Consider the following 20,718-nt stretch of genomic DNA (forward strand, 5'->3'; position numbering starts at 1 on the left):
AATGCAGCCTCAATGAGCTGCACTGCGGTATTGCCGGGCGCCGGAGGCGCCCCGGCAATGCCGCGCTGCAGCATATTTAATTATTTGGCATGGGGCGGTGTACTTTGAATGTATTTGTACTTGTTACATTTTATTTTTAAGAGTGGGTAAAAGAAAACCATCTTTTTCGGATCTCTAAATAATGTGATCAAGTTTCTTCAAGTGGACATCCGTTGTTTTTTTTTTATTACAAGGATAACATGACATCCTACTATATAAAATACTAGCCGGGTACCGATCTGTGACGGGTTCGTAGATTTCTCATCTCAAATGAGCAATTTATTTGGAGCGTGTATTGGTAGAAACGGGAATTCAGTGTAAATATTCATTGAGCAGATATCACAGTGGGTGTAGCTGGTAACCTTGGCAACCTCGTTCCATTCCACCAGCTGAGATTTCCAATCCATTCTCGTACCTCCGAAGTGATGCTTGGGAGCGAGGGTGAAATTATGGAAGCTCGGCTGGGAAATGGATTTAGGCACTTTTTGTTTGATCCTATCGCCTAACTGAAGATCACAGAAGTTATTTCCATGCCAAGCGACCACCTCCAGGCACCTGCCTATCCCCCACCGCATGGCTTCTTTAGCCCCAACCCACCCCCTCTGTCTATACTCCCCATAGCTTTACTTTCGGCAATTTCCAATCGTTTTTTTGTTTGTATAGTGTGGCTGGAGTTTTTTTTCTCTGTGGCCGGGTGTTTTTATTGTTATTATTTTTTTGAAAGCGAAGTTTGTCATGAAATTGGAGAAATTATACAAGGAAATTAAAAAATATATTGATTTTTAAACTGTGATTTGCTGTTGGTACAACTTTCCAACTCTAAAGTAGTCCATGTCTACATCGTGTTTCTGTTTGCTCACATTTATCCCCCGCCCCCCTCTCTCGCCTTCTCTAGTTATGCAGAGTTGATTGCAGAGTGGCCGCTGGCAGTGCTGGTTGCTTGCACGTCGATCATCACCATCTGTACCCTGCTAGCTGTGCTCGTGCCTGAACTCCCGGACTTCTCTGATCCACTTCTGGTGTGTTATTTTGATTATAGCTTTTTAAAGTGAACATCATTTTGATCTCCACACACTATTGTTATGGGCCCATGTTAATCAATTGCTTTTGCATTGAGGGAAAAAGAAACAGATCATCAGTGCGTTGTTTTGAAGCTGCAGATACAAAACAACAACAACAGGCATTTTAAGGCCATTTTCCCTGCAAGAGTGGGGGTTAGCCTTGCGGTCCCCATGACAATCTTCTCCATTTTGCCCTATTTTCTGCATCTCCCCTTTGTTAACCCCCTTGCCCGCATTTCTTCTTCCACCATCTTTAGCCAAGTCTTTCTCGGTCTTCCCCGTCCTCTACTTCCTTCTACATTCATTTCCATCACTCTTCTCACTCAGTCACATTCATCCTTCCTCAACACATGACCAAACCATCTCAACCTGTTTCTCTTCACAGCATCAATCACAGGCTCTATTCCCATCATTTTTCACAATTCTCATGATCTTTCGCAATTTTCGCAATTTGAAGCTGCAGATGCAAGGGTCAAATTTATTTTGTCACAATTAAAAGCAAAGTCATCATCTCGATCGATGTGATGTGTCTACAAAGATATGCCCTCCAACCTCGACCTTGACAATACTGAGGTTGCCATATCATTATTATTTTTATGACTGGAAAACTTTTGAGGTACTAGAAAACCTGCCTTTTGAAAATGGACAGGTTATAAATGTTAGGAAAGCCAAGACGAGGGAAATAATTCAAGGGCTTAGCAGTGAAGGAATCACCTTTAGAGGCCATTTTCCTTGCAGAGCAGGGGTTGGCCTTTTTCGGGCACCTTGGTCCCCTTTTTGAAGCAATGTTTTATGGCCGGATGCCCTTCCTGCCGCCACCCCTGTTCGTCGCCTCTTGCGACACACAGGGAATTACCAGTGAGCTGGTACTCAATTTACCGACCTCGGAAGGATGACAGGCTGAGTTAACCCCCCCTGGCGTTAATTCAGTGATCGACCGGGATTCGAACCCAGGATCCTCGAATCTCAAGCCGGCACCCGAACCGCGAAGCCAACACCAGTGAAGGGAAAGAAGCAAACATCATAATGGTTCACCCATGAATTTCCAATGGCCACACAATAATTATGTGACGTAGCGCCTTGCCGAGTATTTTGTGGAGTAGATAATGGAGGTATACAAGCAGCCAGAAACTGAAGTAATATTTATGGAAAAGGGAAAGACGCGACATTGTGATGTAATGATATGGTTCGTGGTCGACAGTCAGATTTGCAGAATTGATAAGTCTGATTGCTTTTGATTCGACTGTCAAGTAAATATGTAAAGCCAGAGCCTCCCCAAATGTGAGAGAGCAGTCTACACAAGGACAAATAAATCATTTATGTAATTGGAGCAACTGTTCAGACAAGAAGAATGTTCGACATCTGAACTGGACTCCCAGTTTATTAGTTTACTTGCTTTAGTTTACTTGGTGCTTTTTATGGCAGAATGTGATAAGTGCATATCTATTTATTTTTATTTGTTGTTTTTGTTATCGTTATTGTCTCCCGCCCCTCCGACAAGTCGGAGACCATAGACGTTAGAATGAACTGCGTCCGACAAACCGATAATCTGTCCATGTACTTTTGTGAACGCGATATTTCAAAAACCGTTGAACATTTGGCTTTCGTATTACACAGATATATTTATCATAACACTCAAAAGGTGGGAGACCTCTGGCATCGGCTCGTTTCTATTGAGAAAGTAAGGTAGTGGGAAGATGATAGGGAAGCAAGTTCGATTTCAAGTCAAAAGGAGAATAGAAGAACATTTTTAAAATGTGATAAATGTTTTATGTGGGCAGTAGTGGGGATGGTGGTGACAGAGGGTCATTTGTCCTGGAGAAAATGTCTAGAAATGGCACACCTCAAGGTTGTAAAGGAACATAAATACTTTGTGTGGGAAATTTGCAGATGAAAGTTATTTGTTTGTTGTCTGAGTCTGCAGAAGAAATAGGCAGTGGTAATGGTGTAGCAACTCTGAGCAGAGGTGCTGGTGTCTAGCTTGGGCAGGCAATGGTGAGGCCAGAGTGCATGCAGGCAGCTATGGGAGATATTGAGTGTGGTGGGTGTGTGTGAGGCCACAGCTAGTGCAGGTAGAGGTCAGGCCCAGGAGATGCTTTTATTGGCGACAAAGCTTTTACCATTTATACCATTTAAAAAAAATATACAGTATTAGTTTTTTTACTCTAAATATTAGAATATTAGAATTTTGCTGTAACATTCGTAGTTATACATACATAGTGCTGTACTATAAAGATTGTAAATATGTGCTTCTAACATGGTGAGCTCATGGATGTGTATGCACAGGGTTTTGAGCCTCGTGGAACGGAAATAAGTCAGCGCCTCGTGACCTGGAACAATATGGTGAAAAATACAGGATACATGGCTACTTTGTCCAATCTACCATTTCGCTATGCCGAGCAACTTGCAAGGAGGTTAGCATAGCATAGCATGGTATGTTGGTATGTTGTGATGGGATTAATTACGAATAGCTTTTGCATAATGAGTTGTTGGGAGTTTAAACTGGTGAATGTATGGGCTCTTTAAAGCATCTTTTGTAATGAGGCTTTTTGCAAACTACTTTGTGCAAGTTTATTATTAATTCTGAGATACAGCTTGGTGTTGCAGTTTTTATGGCGTAGCCCATAGAGCAAAGCCATTGAGAACAGTGTTTGTCCAGCCATATGTATGTCCCCTCAAACGTTGTACCAATCAGAGCTGAGGATCTGGTCACATGACAGGGTGATGTGATTACGTCTGATGTCATGACGGCCGTGCAGCAGCTGACTCTCCACACAACGCCATTTTGATTTATATGCCGTTCATGCCGAACATATCGTCGAACCTGTCATATATCACAATCACCGTGCTCTCCCTTTACATTTTTCATTCAGTGTGAAACACAAACAAACCGATTGTTAAAATGACCATCAAATATCGAAAGCATCGGCGTTGCGTCTCTTCAAACAATATGGTATGGTACGTTTCGGCCTTAGGCGTTATGCCTCATCTTCGGACCGCTTCGGACAAATTAAGCCCAGGTTTCTTAATGCAGTCGTCTATCGTTTCAGTCGTATCGTTTTCATAATAATAATGCAGTAAATATAACACCATAACATTTTAATCCCAATGTCGTGAATGGAAAGTTAATGCATTGAAGCAGTGTATGGTTCATGATCAATGATGAGCAGTGTTCGGCACTAATATTAATAGTTCGGCACTAATATTAATAATCGCAGGAGTAAGGAATTAGCCTCGGTTTTTTAATGGTAATATCATTTTCGAAATAATGATAACGTAACGTTTATAGTAAATCTAATCGTAACACGAATCAATTGTATTGGCCACAAGTAGACTCCAATGAAGTTGTCGAGACATCTCAAGGATGATCAGAGGAAATTGGATGCACCTGAGCTTAATTTGAAGCGTCATAGCAAAGGGGTTGGTTGAATACTTATTGCCTCGAGACATTTCAGCTTTTATTTTTTATTTTTTTTGTAAAAAAAGAAAAGAAAAAAGATTCAACCCGCTTTGACATTTTGAGGTATCTATATATATAAAGCAGTAAAGTATGTTTGTTTGTTTGTTTGTTTATCCTCTTATAACTCAAGAACTACTCATCGCAGAGCAAAACCAAAGGCATATTCGGAATCAGTACGTCTCAGAGCAACTACAGCACACCTTAAAATTTTAAAAACTTCGCGTTTTAAAATTATGACGTCTTCAGCGTATTTCGGAACGTTAATTTTTCAACTTCATATTCGGAATCAGTACGTCCCAGAGAAACTTCGTAACGTTAATTTTTCAACTTCATCCGATTGACATGGGACCAACGGCATGTGACAGAGAGTGAAACATTTATTTGACGACAATGACTTCCGACTTCTGGGTTCGGAATGCGGGACCAATGCCATTTGACAGGGAATAAAAAATAAATGCGACACTCAATTGACGACAATGACTTCCGACTTGACTCCCCCCTTCCCTCCCCTCCCCCATCGCCTCCCCCCTCCCCCCTCCCCCCTCCCCTCCCCCATCCCCCTCCCTCCCCTCCCCCCTCCCTCCTCCCACCCCCCTCCCCCTCCCATCCCTCCCCCCTCCCCATCCCTCCCCCTCCCCATCCCCCCCTCTCCCTCCCCTCCCCCTCCCTCTCCCCCCTCCCCTCTCCCCCTCTCTCCCTCCCCTCTCCCCTCCTCCCTCCCTCCTTCCCCCTCTCTCCCCTCCCCCTTCTCCCCCTCCCCCTCTTCTCCCCTCCCCCTCCCTCTTCTCCCCTTCCCCCCTCTTCTCCCCTCCCCCCCTCTTCTCCCCCGTTCCCCTCCCCTCCCCTCCCCCCTCCCCTCTCCTCCGCCGCCCTGCAATGCCTGGTACTTCTGCTAGTTATGTATAGATCAGTGATGAAAAAAATAAATCTCAATTTAATCCATTTTAAATTCAGGCTGTAACACAACAAAATTTGAAAAAAGTCGAGGGGTGCGAATACTTTCTGAATGCAGCATGTGTTTATATTTGGTAGTGCTGGGAAATTGCTCTTTGTTCCTCCTGTATTATCTTTCCATTCCAGGCGAGCACAGTTGCATCATCACTGGCCGGAGGACCACGAGCGGAGAGAAGTACCTGCAGTCAACATGGAGGCTGCCCGAGAAGAGAACGAGGTAAACGGGGCTGGATTTGTGCCCTGGCACGCCAATGTTGAATGGGATTTTCGATCTGATGGCTTCTTCTGCGATGCTCCAGGTGATTTCACTCAAAAGTACATTCCCAATCGCCATTTTCTAGCTTGTTTTGTTCTTTTTTTTGTAATTTTATGTTCTTTTGCTGCTCATGTTTTGTACGGAAATTATTTTTGAAGTGAGAAAAGACCACCAGGCTCTTTACTGCTTGTCATATCCACAAAAAAACTAAAATATACAATTCCACAACAGGAATCCACTCCAATAATCTCTGGCCACAAAAAAGTAACATGAAGGGAAGGGAGAAGGATGAGGGAGGGATGGAATACAATACATGGAGATAGGAGGCCTTGTACACATTTTGTAAGTAAAGTGTGAGAGGACGGCATGGACATTGTGTGTGTTGTCGACAAAAATTAACCAATCAGTATAAATATAAATTGGGCACTATGTGTCTTGGAGAAAATTTACGAGGCTGGCAGCTCAGAGGTATGCACACTCGCCTCTATGCTGTTTAGCCTGGTTCGAATCCCACCTAGGTATAAACTGTCATCCCGGTGTATCACAGGCAGGTGATTTGTCAATCTGTGTGAATGTACAGGCTCTAGAATCTTTAAAGAGAACGGCAGGGTGATTGGTGAATCTATTTGCCGTCCCTCGAATGGATGTTAAACTGGGTGTTTTGTTTACCAGCATTAGTTGGTGGGCGTTGGAGATCCGACGGTGTCCTTTGCGAGGAGTAGGCAAACTAGCGCCACCATTCCAAACAAATTACAACTTGCTGCCCTAACCTTCGTTGAACACCGGGGCTGGCCATCTGATTCGTGAAAGACTTGGGCCGAGCTTCCCCTGGCCAACCTCCAATAATGTGTGAACATTTGTTGGCGTTAAAGGAGGTTGGAAAGTTGAACAGCATTGCTCTGGATTCTGGAAGGTCTGATGCAAAATGTAAAAGACTTTTTCATGGAGTTGTTTTCGGAAGGAATGGATGCGACACTTAATTTTGTTGTTGGAAAATAAATTTGGCAAATGTAGCCAGTTGATGACGGAAGTTGAAGTTTACATTTTTATGATGCGTCTTGAGGTTATTGGTCTCCTTTCGGTTTCACCGGAGGGGACTGTAGGTTTTCTATCCATCGAACCGCTCATCCCACCTGCGATTTGTCAGAATTTTTTTTTTCCCCATCCCCTTCAACATATTCAACTGAAACAACAACAACAGCATGCATTTTAAGGCCATTTTCCCTGCTAGAGCAGGGGTTAGCCATATTCAACTGAAGCATGGCTTTTATTATAAGCTCAAGAACAAGTTTGAATTTCAGGGTGTTTCGTCAATTTTTCACATAATTTTGCCCTTTTTGGACTTGGAGAAAATGCCACGTCGGTAAAGCACATTTATTGCAAAGCAATTCTCGCTCTTGTTGTCTTTACATTTATTGCTGCATCTTTTGAGATACACTGTGCATTTTCTTTTTCTTTCTTCTTTTTATGCGTCATCAGAGGCATTATGTTTTTGGGTTGTTCGTCCGGTTGTCCATCCATCTTTACCTAAACATAGATCAAGTATGTACTATGATGTAAAGATTCACTGATTAGATTATATTTCACTGATTAGATCAAGAGGTCAAAGATCAGAGTTCATGTTCGGTGAAAATGCTGTTACCGTGATGACTTGTGAATCAGGGATGGGATTTTGACCAAACTTGGTACAAGTCCATATTATGATGCAAAGACGAACTGATTCGATTTTGGTTTCAAAGGTCGGATGTCATGTCAAGTAGAAATGTGATCATAGAGAACAGCTGAAGGGATTTCAATAAAATTTGGTACAAGTCTGTATAATGATGTAATGATGTGGGTGGAGACATATCGGTCGACGTCACGATGTTGAAGAGTGGCGTTCGAGTTTCTAATAAGGTAATCTCTTTGACATCGAGATGAGATGCCCTAATAATGGGTCTGCTGTCTTCTTCACCTCGTCTTGCACTCCTTCCATCTCCTCCTTTCCTCTGAGTTGTTACGGTTAGGGTTAGGGTCCTCCCTTCTCCTTCTCCTGCTTCTCTTACCCTAGTGCCATAACAATAGCAACAAGGGTTGCTTCGTGGTGGTTTCATTTGAATGGTCGACTTTAAAACCTTATCTTATTTTGATTCACTTTTTGATTGTTACATATTTGCACAAACTATGCAATATCCCAGTATCGCACTTTTTTTTTTCTTCCATTCCTTCTGGAATGTATTTTCTTTGTTTCTTACCTTGCAGATGAGAAGTACCCTCGTTTAGTGTTTGCAGCAGCAGATGGTGGAAGTTTGTGGAGTGTGACAGCCTTGAAATCTATGTGTCAGATCTATGAGAGAAAGGTGAGTATGCCTCAAAGGTATTTTGGTTACAAAAGTACATTTTGAAATGACAAATCCATTGTCGTGCAAGCAGCTATCTATTAGGCAACATTGTTACCATAAAGACACAATTTGCTGGTATACTGCCCCTTTCATGTAGCAGATATGTATCAGCGATACACTGCATGAGCATTTCATTGATATTCCCTGCACTCCTTGATACTTCTGCCACGAAGGTGGGCGGAGGTTGTTTTCACCCCTGTCTGTTTGTCTGTGAACAGGATATCTCAAAACGTTGTGGACAAATTCTGATGAAACTTGGTGGGCAGGTTTGGTGTGTGACAAGGAAGAAATGATTTGATTTTGGTGAAGATCCGAATCTGGATGCGATTTCGTGAATTTTTAAAGTGATTCTTCACCATTGAGTGATAGGGCCAAAACCAATAAACAGCACGATATCTCAAAAAGTTATGGACGGATTTGAACAAAACCTGGTGGACAAGTTGGGTGTGTGTCAATGACTAATCAATTATATTTTGGTGAAAATCCAAATCCAGAGTCTAATACGAGCATTTTTTAATTTTTTCCTGTGATTCTTCACCACTGAAAGATGGCGCCAAACACTATGTGGTATATCATGATATCTCAAAAAGTTGTGGATATCTCAAAAAAAAATCTGAAAAGTTGTGGACAAGTTTTGACAAAATGAGGTGGACAAATTGGTTCGGTGACGAGATCAAGCCGATTCAATTTCGGCTCAGATCCAACCTGTCAGTGGGATACAAAACTAATCTGTTCAGCCTAAGCCTTGTGGAGGTATGCCATGCACTCTACCGAGTGCCGTTTTAGCTTTATTTTGTGTGTGTTTTGTTGTTGAGTGGTGAAGGTTATAATGGTGGGTGGTTGATCGGTTGTTCCACCATGTTATTTTTAGCCTGTCCCCTGCTGCAGCAGCAGCAGCAGCAGCAGCAGCAGCAGCAGGTGTGTGTGCGTGCATGACCTGAAATCCATCCAATTGACCTGAAATTCCAATTTACCATTTGAGCTATTGTCATCAAATTTTCACCAAAGCTTTATTATGATAATACGTAGAAGGCAAATTAATAATTTGGTCAAAAAGTCAAAGGTCAGCATCACATAATATCGTCAATTTCCATCCGATTGACCTGACATTTTAAGAATTTGCTTATCAGGTGACTGAATCGGGTCACTAATGAAAAGGTAGGAGTCGATTTTTTTTTTTTTTTTTTTTTTAGATCAAAGGTCAAGGTTGCATCAAATTGTCAATTTTCATCCAGTTGACCTGAAATTTTAAGAATTTGTGTATTGAGTCACAGAATTGGTTCACCAATCAATAGATAGAAGCTGAATATTTTTTTTACATCTAAAGCTCAAAGGGTGCCGGTGTGTGCCCCGGTTTAGAATAGGTACACCGTATTCCTCCGTGTCGTAAGAGGTGACTCAAGGGTTCGCGTCAGGAAGGGCATCTGGCCATAAAAACATTGCCTCAAAAAGGAAAGAATTTTTTTTTTAAATTGAAAGCCCAAAGGTCAAGGCTGCATAAAATGGTGGTTTTGATAACATGATATTGCCACCACCATGATTCACAGAAGGGATGGTGTTCTTTGGGTGATGTGCTGTGTTGGGTTTGTACCAAACATAATGTTTTGCATTAAGGCCAAAACTTTCCATCTAGGTTTCGTCAAACCACAAAACATTTTACCACATGGCTTCAGAATATTAGTAGTGGTTTTTGCATACCTCAAACGGGACTCAAGGTGGGCTTTTTGGAGTAATAGCTTCCTTCTTGCCACCCTACCGTACCAGCCAGATTTGTGGAGTGCTTGGGATATTGTTGTCTTACATGGAGATGCTTACATGGAGAAGAGGAAGAAGTTGTTTCTTGGGTTTGTTGATCTGGAGAAAGCATTCGATCGGGTTCCACGCAAAGTATTGACATGGGCATTGAGGAAGTTAGGAGTGGAGGAATGGTTGATCAGAGTAGTGATGGCAATGTACAAAAGAGCGCGCACAGCTGTAAGGACGAAGGACAGGAACAGTGGTGAGTTTGAGGTGAAGGTGGGAGTGCATCAGGGGTCGGTACTAAGTCCACTACTATTTGTAGCTATGATGGAGGTGCTGGCTCAGAACGTAAAGGAGGGTTTACCGTGGGAGTTGTTGTATGCAGATGATCTGGTGTTGATTGCGGAAAGTATGGATGGACTGAAGGAAAAGATGAACACGTGGAAGGAATGTATGGAGACAAAAGTTCTGAAGGTGAATATCAGAAAGACGAAGGTGATGGCAAGTGGTAAAGCATGTGGTGAGGTGGAAAGAACTGGGAAGTGGTCCTGTGCTGTGTGTAGGAAGGGTGTCGGAGTGAACTCCATTCAGTGTACAATGTGCGCTGAGTGGGTTCATCAAAAATGTAGTGGTCTGAGAGGGTCATTAACCAGTGTGGCAGCTACATTCAAATGTAAGGTTTGCACAGAGGGAGCTGCAGATGGAGGAAATGTTGAGTTGGATCTTGGAGACGGCGTGAAGCCTGAAGGTGTGAAAACATTTTGCTACCTCGGAGACATGCTGAATGGAGAAGGTGGATCAGACTCGGCAACGGTTGCTCGAGTGAAATGTGCATGGAAGAAGTTTCGGGAATTGAGTGGCGTGCTGATGATGAGGGGAGTGTCGTTGAAGCTGAAGGGAAAGGTGTATGCTGCATGTGTGAGAAGTGTTATGATTTATGGGAGCGAGACATGGGTAATGAACGTCGAGCAGCAACGAAGGTTGGAAAGGGTGGAAATGCGAATGGTTCGACGGATGTGCGGAGTATCGTTGAGAGAGAGGAAGATAAATGATGAATTGCGAAAGATGATGGGAATAGAGCCTGTGATGGATGCTGTGAAGAGGAACAGGTTGAGATGGTTTGGTCATGTGTTGAGGAAGGATCAAAGTGACTGGTTGAGAAGAGTGATGGAAATGAATGTAGAAGGAAGTAGAAGACGGGGAAGACCGAGAAAGACTTGGCTAAAGATGGTGGAAGAAGAAATGCGGGCAAGGGGGTTAACAAGGAGAGATGCAGAAAATAGGGCAAAATGGAGAAGATTGTCATGAGGACCGCAAGGCTAACCCCCCGCTCTAGCAGGGAAAATGGCCTTTAAAATGCATGTTGTTGTTGTTGTTGTTTGGGATATTGTTGTCACGTGCACACAGTGACCAGTCTTTGCCATAATGGCCTGCGGCTCTTTCAAAGTTGCCATTGGCCTCTTGGTGGGGGCTCTCTGAAATTTTCCTCCTTGCTTGGTCATCCAGTTTGGAGGGACGGTCTGATCTAGGCAAGGGCTTGGTGGTAATGATTGTCTTGATTGTGCTCCAATGGATATTCAAGGCCTTTGAAATATTTATATACCCATCCACTGAGCTATGCGTTTCCACAACTTTATACTGGAGATATTTTGAAAGCTCCTTGGTGTTCATGGTTGAGTCTTTGCTGTGAAATTCACTACCCAGCAGAGGAAACCTACAGGAACAGCTTATTTTATTCTGAAATAATCAGAATCGCTACAAACAACACAGGTGGAGGCAAATTAACTTGGTGTGTGATTTTGAAGGTGATTGGTTACACCTGAGCTAATTTACAAATGCTATTATATGGGGGAGGTGGGAGAACACTTATCCAATCAGGATATTATAAGTTTTGTATTTTAAATTAATTTTCTGAAATTTGTAGAATTTGTTTATTCACTTAGAAGTTGTGGGTTACGATGTGTAGATAAAGGTGGAAAAGTCTTACTTAATCAATTTTAATTCCAGGATATAAGGCAACAAAAGTTGAAAATTTTGAAAGGGGGTGTAGTGTAGACTTTCTATACTCACTGTATATATTATATAAATACATATTGTTTTGTGAAGGAAAGAGAGAAGGGGTGGGGTTGGAGGGTGGAGAGCAGAGCTAATTATGGATATGATGATGCCGTGTTCCTATTTGTGATCAGAGTAAACAGGTTTGCCGACCATATCAGCAGGGTGGAGTGATCACACGGGATTACAAAATGGAAGTATGTGACCAAAAAAGATTATTTTGTATTAGACAATATCCATGGATGATGGGAAATGTAACTTTACGCTGCAGGTGTTATTCACTTTTATACTTGTATCAGCAGCATTGCTGCACTTACCAAATGATGCAACCAGTACATTGAATCAATCCATAAATTAATCTCACTCAAATGTGTCATTCTCTTCACACGCCAATTTCCCGCTGCCTTCGACATATCTCCCACAACTCCCGTCAGCCCTCCCTCCCACAACGGAATCATTTTTCCGTTTCCGGTCCGGTCGTGAGAGGACGCTGGCGTCACTTGCTCGCCGCTTCTCTGATTGGACCATTGTCCGTATCTTGCTTTCCTGGTGGTCGTGGCGGATTTTTGGCCATTGAGTCTGCCCTCTGCACGGTCCCGGCTCTGCTCTGCTGCTCCTGGCTTCACCTGCTCGGCTCCTTCGCTGTTTCCTCGGGCTCACTCTCGTGGGTTGTGCCCATTGTTTGCAGCGGCGGTGGTGGCGGTTTGCCGCCGTGATCTTGATTAGCGGCGGCGGTCGTTTGCCGCTGCATTTGCCGCTTTGCCTCCTCAACCTTGGCCTCGTACTCGTCTCTTCGCTCCTGTCTGCCCTCTGCATGGTCCCGGCTCTGCTCCTGGCTTCACCTGCTCGGCTCCTTCGCTGTTTCCTCGGGCCCACTCCCGTGGGTTGTGACGATTGTTTCGCCTCCTCACCCTTGGCCTCGTGCTCGTCCCTTCGCTCCTGCTGGCATGGCTCTGCGGTACTCCGCCGCAAGGCTTCTCCTGCTTAAAACCCGCTCCACCCCATCATGCATCTCTGCAATCAAATCGAATGGACTCCTGCGTCGACCCAGGTACATTCACCGTGGCTCCGGTCGTAAGTTTGTTTATTTACAATCAGGTCACTCCATCCCCATCCTCTGGTCGGCTCAGCGCACTCCCACTCATCGTCCCAACACACCTGGTCACAACAACGCACAAAATCGCACCTCCTGTCTGCGAACCCTGGCCAAATCACCTGGATTCATACCCGCCGTACAAAACAACATCAAGCTCACCCTGTTCAATACCCGGTCCCTCAACAACAAATGCCTCATCCTGAACGACTACATCCTGGAAAATAAACTGGACTTTCTCTGTCTCACTGAGACCTGGCAACAACCACTGGACTACTACACGCTCAACCTCACCACACCCAATGGATATTCTTACATCAATAAACCACGCTCGGAGGGCCGAGGTGGTGGAATTGCCGTTATTCACCGACAAGACATCAAGACCAACCTCATCTCCATCTCATCTGCTCCATCATTTGAACACCTGGCTTTTAAACTCTCTGGTCACACACAGTCAGTCATGGCTGTTGTCTACCGCCCTCCCAAACCACACCCATCATTCCTGTCTGACTTCTCCTACTTTCTGACCCAGCTATGTTCCCTCTCCCCCTCAATCCTCCTCCTTGGTGATTTCAATATCCACATGGACTCCACTGACTCCACGCTAACCACTGACTTCACTGATTTACTCACCTGCTTTAACCTCACTCAACATGTCAACTTCCTACCCATAACCGTGGTCACATTTTGGACCTTGTCTGCTCTACTGGACTAATTTTGCACCATCTCTCTGGCTCCGACCTCACTCTCTCTGACCACCTAGCCATCACTCTGACCATCAACATCCCCACCCCAGCACCAAGGCATTATCGCACTATCAACTTCCGTAAGCTAAACGCTCTTTCACCTACCTCATTCTCATCGACCCTCTCTGAAAGAATGTCCACTTCTCCCTTCGTTGACCTCTACACCCCTTCTGACCTCACTGACTACTACAACCACACTCTCTCCACCTGCCTTGACCAACTTGCGCCTATAAAAACCAAAACAGTTTCTTTCACCCATTCTGCTCCCTGGTTTACCCCTGAACTCCGCCTGATGAAAACTCGTGCTCGCCAACTTGAAAGACTCCGCAATAAAACAGGTCTCACAGTTCACTCCCAGGCCTACAAGGACCACATACAACACTATAAAGATGCCCTCTCCCGCGCCCGCTCCGCCTACTACTCTCAAATTATCCACTCTGGCTCTGGAAACCCAAAAGCACTCTTCTCGACAATAAACAAACTCCTCAGCCCCCTGAACACCACCACCCAGTCATTCACAATAGACAACTGCATCTCCTTCCTTTCATTCTTCCAACGCAAAATTGAAAACATCTACAACAGCTTGACCACCGCCGCACCCGCTCCCCCTCAAACCACCTGCCCCCCCCCTTATCCTGCCATCCCCTGTCTCAATTCTCCCCAGTCTCCCATACTGACCTCTCTGAACTCCTCATCGAAATGAAAACTGCCACCTGCACTCTTGACCCCATCCCCTCCAGCTTTGTCAAGGCCTCCCTTCCTGCTCTCTCTCCACTTATCATTGCAACAATAAACTCCTCCCTGTCTACAGGCATCGTCCCACCATCCCTCAAAATTGCTGCTGTTACCCCCATTCTGAAAAAACCTGGACTAAACCCTGACACCCTAAATAACTTCAGACCCATCTCCAACCTACCCTTTCTGTCAAAGGTTTTGGAACGCGCTGTAGCCACTCAACTCAAACATCACCTCTCTGCCAATAACCTGTATTAAACATTCCAATCCGGATTCCGCTCCAACCACAGTACTGAAACTGCTCTCCTCAAAATCACCAACGACCTTCTCCTCTCCTCTGACGCTGGCAACCTCAACATTCTCATCCTCCTCGACCTCAGCGCCGCCTTTGACACCATCGATCACACCTTCCTCCTCACCCGACTTGAAACCACCTTTAACATTACCGGCACTGCCCTCTCTTGGATTAAATCATACCTCTCTGACAGACGTCAGTTCATCTCCATCAATAACTGCAAATCCCCCACTGCTCCCCTCCCCCAAGGTGTCCCCCAAGGTTCAGTTCTTGGCCCCCTCCTCTTCATCCTTTACCTGTGCCCCCCTCGGTCACTTAATCCGCCGTCATGGTCTCCAATTCCACTGCTTCGCCGATGACATCCAGCTTTTCATCTCCACCAAGTCCATCTCCACCGCCACCCACTCTATCCTGACAAACTGCATCACTGAAATAAAATCCTGGCTTCAAATCAACTTCCTCAAACTTAACTGTGATAAATCTGAAATAATCATCATTGGCCCAAAAACGCTCACCAAGTCCACCCATAACTTTGCCCTCAACATCGACGGTTTCCCAGTATCCACCTCCCCTCACATCCGGAATCTTGGCATCATCTTTGACCAAACCCTCTCCTTCGACAAATACACTAAACAGATCACAAAGACAGCCTTCTTTCACCTGAAAAACATCGCCCGTCTCCGTCCATCCCTCTCCTCCGTGGCTGCAGAAACCCTCATCCACGCCTTCATCACTTCCCGTCTGGACTACTGCAATAGCCTCCTTTATGGTTCACCCTCAACAATCACCAATAAACTCCAATACATTCAGAACTCCGCTGCCCGTCTACTCACCCATTCCCGGACCCGTGACCACATCACCCCCGTCCTTTACAAGCTTCACTGGCTCCCCATCTCCCAGAGAATCCAGTACAAAATCCTCCTCTTGACCTACAAAGCCCTCCATAACCTGGCCCCATCCTACCTGGCTGACCTCCTCTCCAGACACACTCCCACCCGCAACCTCCGCTCTGCTGGTACCAACCTCCTGACCCCCCCCCCATCCGGACCAAATTTAGATCCTGGGGGGACAGGGCCTTCTCCATCGCTGCTCCCACCCTCTGGAACTCGCTACCTCACACCATCAGAGACTCCTCCTCACTCACCACATTCAAAACATCACTCCAGACCCACCTGTTCAACACTGCATTCAACATTTAACCCACAGCATCTAACCCCTGACTATCTCCTCTCCTTCTCCCTCCTTTGTGCTTTGAATATTTCCCTATTGATTCTTCTTTTTTTGCAATTGTTTTTATGTTTTGCTATGCATTATGTTTTGCACTCTGTCAAAGCGTCTTTGGGCTTCCTGAAAAGCGCTATATAAAATAAATGCATTATTATTATTATTAAATGTATTTGTTTTGTGGCTAGGAAGGTTTATCTTGCTGTCATCGTAATCACCTTTTCGTTGCCGTTGCAGGTGCAGTCACATGCATAGTATTCGGAGCTCTGCCATCATGCGAGTGCACGCCGTTGTTGCCCAGCATGGTCCCCTGGATCTTACGTAGCGGCACTGTTCAATCGTTCTGGTTGTAAAGACATCACAGAACGAGATCTGTCTGCTGCACTGCGCTTGTTACGGGCATGTGCACCACTTTATCACAATGGCACTCTTGAGCCTGGTAGCTGGAACTTTGCGACAGGGCGGCGTAAGCGTGGTCGCTGCCGTTTGGTGCCACGTCGCTGTGTGCGACGAAATGCAGTCTATCACATGCTTCATTTTCTGTTTGACAATGATTTCCTGGCAGTAAAAGATGCTGGTGAAAAGCGAAACGATCAAGGAGGACAAGGTAGACGCCAAAAAAAAAAAAAAAAAAAGGTAGACGCAAAAAAAGGAAAAAAAAAGGTAGACGCAAGAGCAATGAAATAGTGGGTGAGGAGAAACCTTTGCTTTCAGCTGTGCCATATCTGCGCTATGCCATGGTATTTGCGCCAACTGCAAAAGGCGAGGGTATGATGGAATTGTATCGAGACCAACTGGAAAACTGGAATTTGACAGATGGCCTAACACGAGTTGCTGGTATTGAGTTTGGCATCAAGCACATACTCTTCCAAGACTATCTTTTGACAGACACTATGTACCCTGCAATAGCCATGGTTGTGGTCCTCGTTGTGATGTGTCTCTACACAGGCTCAGCTTTCATCACACTCATGACAATGTTTGCCATGGTGAGTTCGCTCATCCTCGCATACTTTGTCTACCGACTACTTCTTGGCTTTGAATTCTTCCCATTTATGAACCTCACGTCGCTGGTTGTGCTTGTTGGTATCGGGGCTGATGATACTTTTGTTTTGTGTGATGTATGGCACCAAGCTGGGATTGATGCATCCAGTGCACCTGGAGAAGAGGTGTCCTTGCTCAGACGAGTTCGTGTCACATTACGCCATGCTGCGCTGTCCATGTTCATCACCAGCTTCACAACGGCAGCGGCTTTTTATGCCAATTATATCAGTAGCATCACAGCTGTACGTTGCTTTGGTGTCTATGCGGGTACGGCCATCCTTGCCAACTTTGCTCTCATGGTTTCCTGGCTTCCAGCTGTTGTTGTGTTGCAGCATCGCTATCTCACAGAGATAACACCACCATCACCACTAACAATCACCTGTGAGGGCAAGTCTGTTGTGGCAGCAGCCTGGCGCCAAATGGCTGCAGTTCGTGTGACAATATCTCGTCTTGCTCGTTGTCTCTTCCGTCGCCTCCTCCCACAAGCTGTTTTTGCCCTTCGCCACATATGGCTTTGCCTTTTCTTCGCACTTGCAATTGCTGGTGCATATGCTGTGTTCATTGATCCAGGTATACGTCTACCATCGCTCGAGCTCACTGAATTTCGTGTTTTCCATCCTTCGCATCCTTTTGAACGTTATGACACTGAACTTCGACAACTGTTTGCCTTTGAGAGGTCAGGTCGAGTCGGGCATGGCAGTCGCAGTGGACCAAGTGGAGACCTAGCATTGCCAGTAACACTTGTTTGGGGCATCCTGCCTATTGATTTGGGGGATCCTCTTAACCCGCGAGACCGGGGAGCGCTCACGTTGGATTTGGAATTTGATGCTAGTAGCCCTGAGGCGCAACAATGGTTGCTTGGATTCTGTGAGCGTTTACGCAAGCAAAATTTTTACCTTCCACGTGATGGTGACAAAGGTTTCTCTGGATGCTTCATGGAGGCTTTCAAACGCTGGATGGAAACTGAAGCAGAGGCTACAGAAAATAATAACTGCCAAGAAGGTGATGGAAGTATGACTTTGGAGCCTTGCTGCAGTGGGCAGGTATTCCCTTATCAACGAGTTGTGTTTGAACATTGTCTCAAACGTGCTGTCCTGCAATTGGAGCATCGTTACCGTGTGCCTCTTGACAGCCGTTCACCTGGCCCTCGTTTTGATATTAATGATACGTTACAAGCTGTGCTTGTGGAGTTCCTAACAACACAGCCTTTTACACTTGCCTATGGGCCCATGGCTCAGTTCTACCGACATCTCAATAATTGGCTCACATCTGAGCTAACCTCTGCTCCACAGGGCCTGTGCCAAGCCTGGTTTGTTACCAGTCTAGAGTACTATGACCTGCAAGCGAGTCTGTGGGCTGGTTGCCTGATTTCTCTCGGTCTTGCTGCTGGCCTGGCATTTGCTGTCATGCTTGCCACAACTCACAGCCCTCTTATAAGCCTGCATGCTCTGCTTTCCATTGGTAGTGCCATTGCTGTGACGACAGGTATACTTGCCACTCTTGGGTGGGAACTCAATGTACTTGAGTCGGTGACTGTATCAGTTGCTGTTGGGCTCAGTGTGGACTTTGCATTGCACTATGGTATTGCTTACCGGCTGGCTCCAGCTGGTGGCCGCCGGGAACGTGTCACCTTCTCGCTGGACCGTATGGGATCAGCTGTTAGTATGGCTGCCCTAACAACATTCCTGGCTGGTGCTACAATGATGCCATCAACAGTGTTGGCCTACACCCAGCTTGGCACCTTCCTGATGCTTGTGATGGCTGTCAGCTGGGCTTACGCCACCTTCTTTTTCCAGAGCCTCTGCTGCTGTATGGGCCCACTTGGGGAAGTTCAAGCTTCCGATGGCATCCTTATTCCATCTACCTCTTCTGCTTCTTGCATGCATTCTTCTCAATGTTCATGTGTTCCAATTCCCTCCTCTTCCCATATTTTGCCCTGCCATTCTCGCCCTTGGTGCACATCATTGGTTAATGCTTGTTCTGGGCAGAAACCGCATCTGCTCCCATCATTAGAGGAACATAAGCTGTAAACCTTGCCAGCTGAAGCTGGTGGTGATGAGAGCGATAGGGGAGATTTAGCACCACGGTGCATTGGTTGCCATGAGCTGCTTGGTACACAACCGATGCCCAATGGAGATTCTCATCTTGGAGAACAAGGAAATGCTGACAATTGTGATCATTCTAATGCTCTCCATCAAGATGACGATGTTTGCCATGCGCAAAAATGCAAGGAACCAATACCTTCTTCCTCGAACGACAAAGAAGAAAATGCTTTACTAAGTCACTTTTTAGCAGTTTCTGCAGGTCCTGGGAGCCTCAATAGCATGCGCAGCTCACTGAGGCTGCCATTGCATGCTGGCAGCGTAGCGGCAGCAATGGCATGCCGAGAGGGTGTTGTGAACCTCTCCCTTGATCCCATTGTGCTTCGAAACAGTGACAGTGGTGTTCCAGATGTATGGCTGCGGAGAACCGATACGTCGGCCTACAGCTGCTCTGTTTAAGTGTTTAAAGTTTATCATCGGTCCTGGTGTGGCAGGAAAACATTTGTGGCAGTGATGCCTCTTAATTTTTTTATGGAAGATTATTCCATTCCATTAGAGTATTGGTTCCACAAAGAAATCTTGACATTAGGGCTTTTTTGAAATACAAATTAAACTCGCTGTAAAACAGACTCAAAAGAGCAGAATGGTAAGTAAAAAAACAAAAACAAATAAAAGCGAAAACAAATCGTTGGGTATCGAGTTAAAACTTTTATATCTGATAATAGGAAGTTTACCTTTAGCAGACTGTTTTGTGTGTCTTCATTTGTTGTCTTTTTGTTGACTTTCCCCTTTTTTACCGTGTTGCTGTTTATACTGATTAGCTTGTGTTGTCGTGTAATGTTTTGGTCCATTAATATTGCTCGTTGGTTGAAGAAGGACCAGGTCACTTACTTGTAGCGTTTTGGTTACAGAGTGAAAGTTTTGCTTGTTCTTGGAACGAGAATGTGAAGGGTTTGATAAAATAAGTTATCTGGGAGATTGCAGTGGACTTTAAGTGAAAGAAGGAGATATTTCAAGGCCTGCTTTAATTAGTGTATACTTTTCTTTTTTTTTCTTTTCTTTTTATGCTTTGGCGAAGTAGATCCAGCACTTTACATTTTTACAAAGAATTAAGCTTTCTCTATCGATTATTTATAAAGTTATTTAATATTCGTCCTTTAAGTTTCAACATCTCTAGTGGTATGTTTTATGAATATGAACTTGGCTGTGATTTATCCATACATCTCGTAAGGATAATGAAATTGCTTGATATCAAGATTAAACGGTTCTTTCAACGGTTTTGTTCATAATCGCCATCTAATCTGCGGTACTATTGTCAGCTCCTCCGGGATGCCAGAAAGAAAGTGTTCTATTTCGATGAAGTAATGCTGATTACATTGTTACTCCAAACAATCTGCAATATATTCAGCAGATTGAGGAATATCGTTACTTGTTCAGCAACATCCCCAGCTTGTAACGAAGTCCATTTTTATTCATCGTTCCCAAAAGGTGTTGGAAGCGAATAACACTCGTTCTCCGGCAGCAACTTGTTAATCTGCACATACATCTCTTTTTCTCTTGCCCGTCTTGCTCAATCTTTACCGTTATCTAACAAAG

At 44.9% G+C, this 20,718-nt stretch overlaps 1 protein-coding gene across 1 annotated transcript; it reads left to right on the plus strand.

Annotated features, from left to right (window-relative positions):
* Positions 1-827: 827 nt before the first annotated feature.
* On the plus strand, positions 828-19,113 carry LOC137412868 (protein dispatched homolog 1-like; the record flags this gene model as incomplete). The annotated part of the gene is made up of 13 exons (XM_078768886.1): positions 828-1,058; positions 3,387-3,514; positions 5,641-5,813; positions 8,012-8,126; positions 8,249-8,324; positions 8,461-8,495; positions 8,850-8,930; positions 9,699-9,928; positions 11,299-11,396; positions 12,081-12,143; positions 16,228-16,231; positions 16,341-16,558; positions 16,651-19,113. Coding segments are annotated over 13 exons (3,912 nt in total), but the record flags the coding sequence as incomplete, so codon positions are not given.
* Positions 19,114-20,718: the final 1,605 nt, after the last annotated feature.

The sequence above is a fragment of the Myxine glutinosa genome, unplaced genomic scaffold (assembly GCF_964187855.1).
Source record: "Myxine glutinosa unplaced genomic scaffold, kmMyxGlut1.1 SCAFFOLD_664, whole genome shotgun sequence".
Lineage (NCBI taxonomy): Eukaryota > Metazoa > Chordata > Myxini > Myxiniformes > Myxinidae > Myxine > Myxine glutinosa.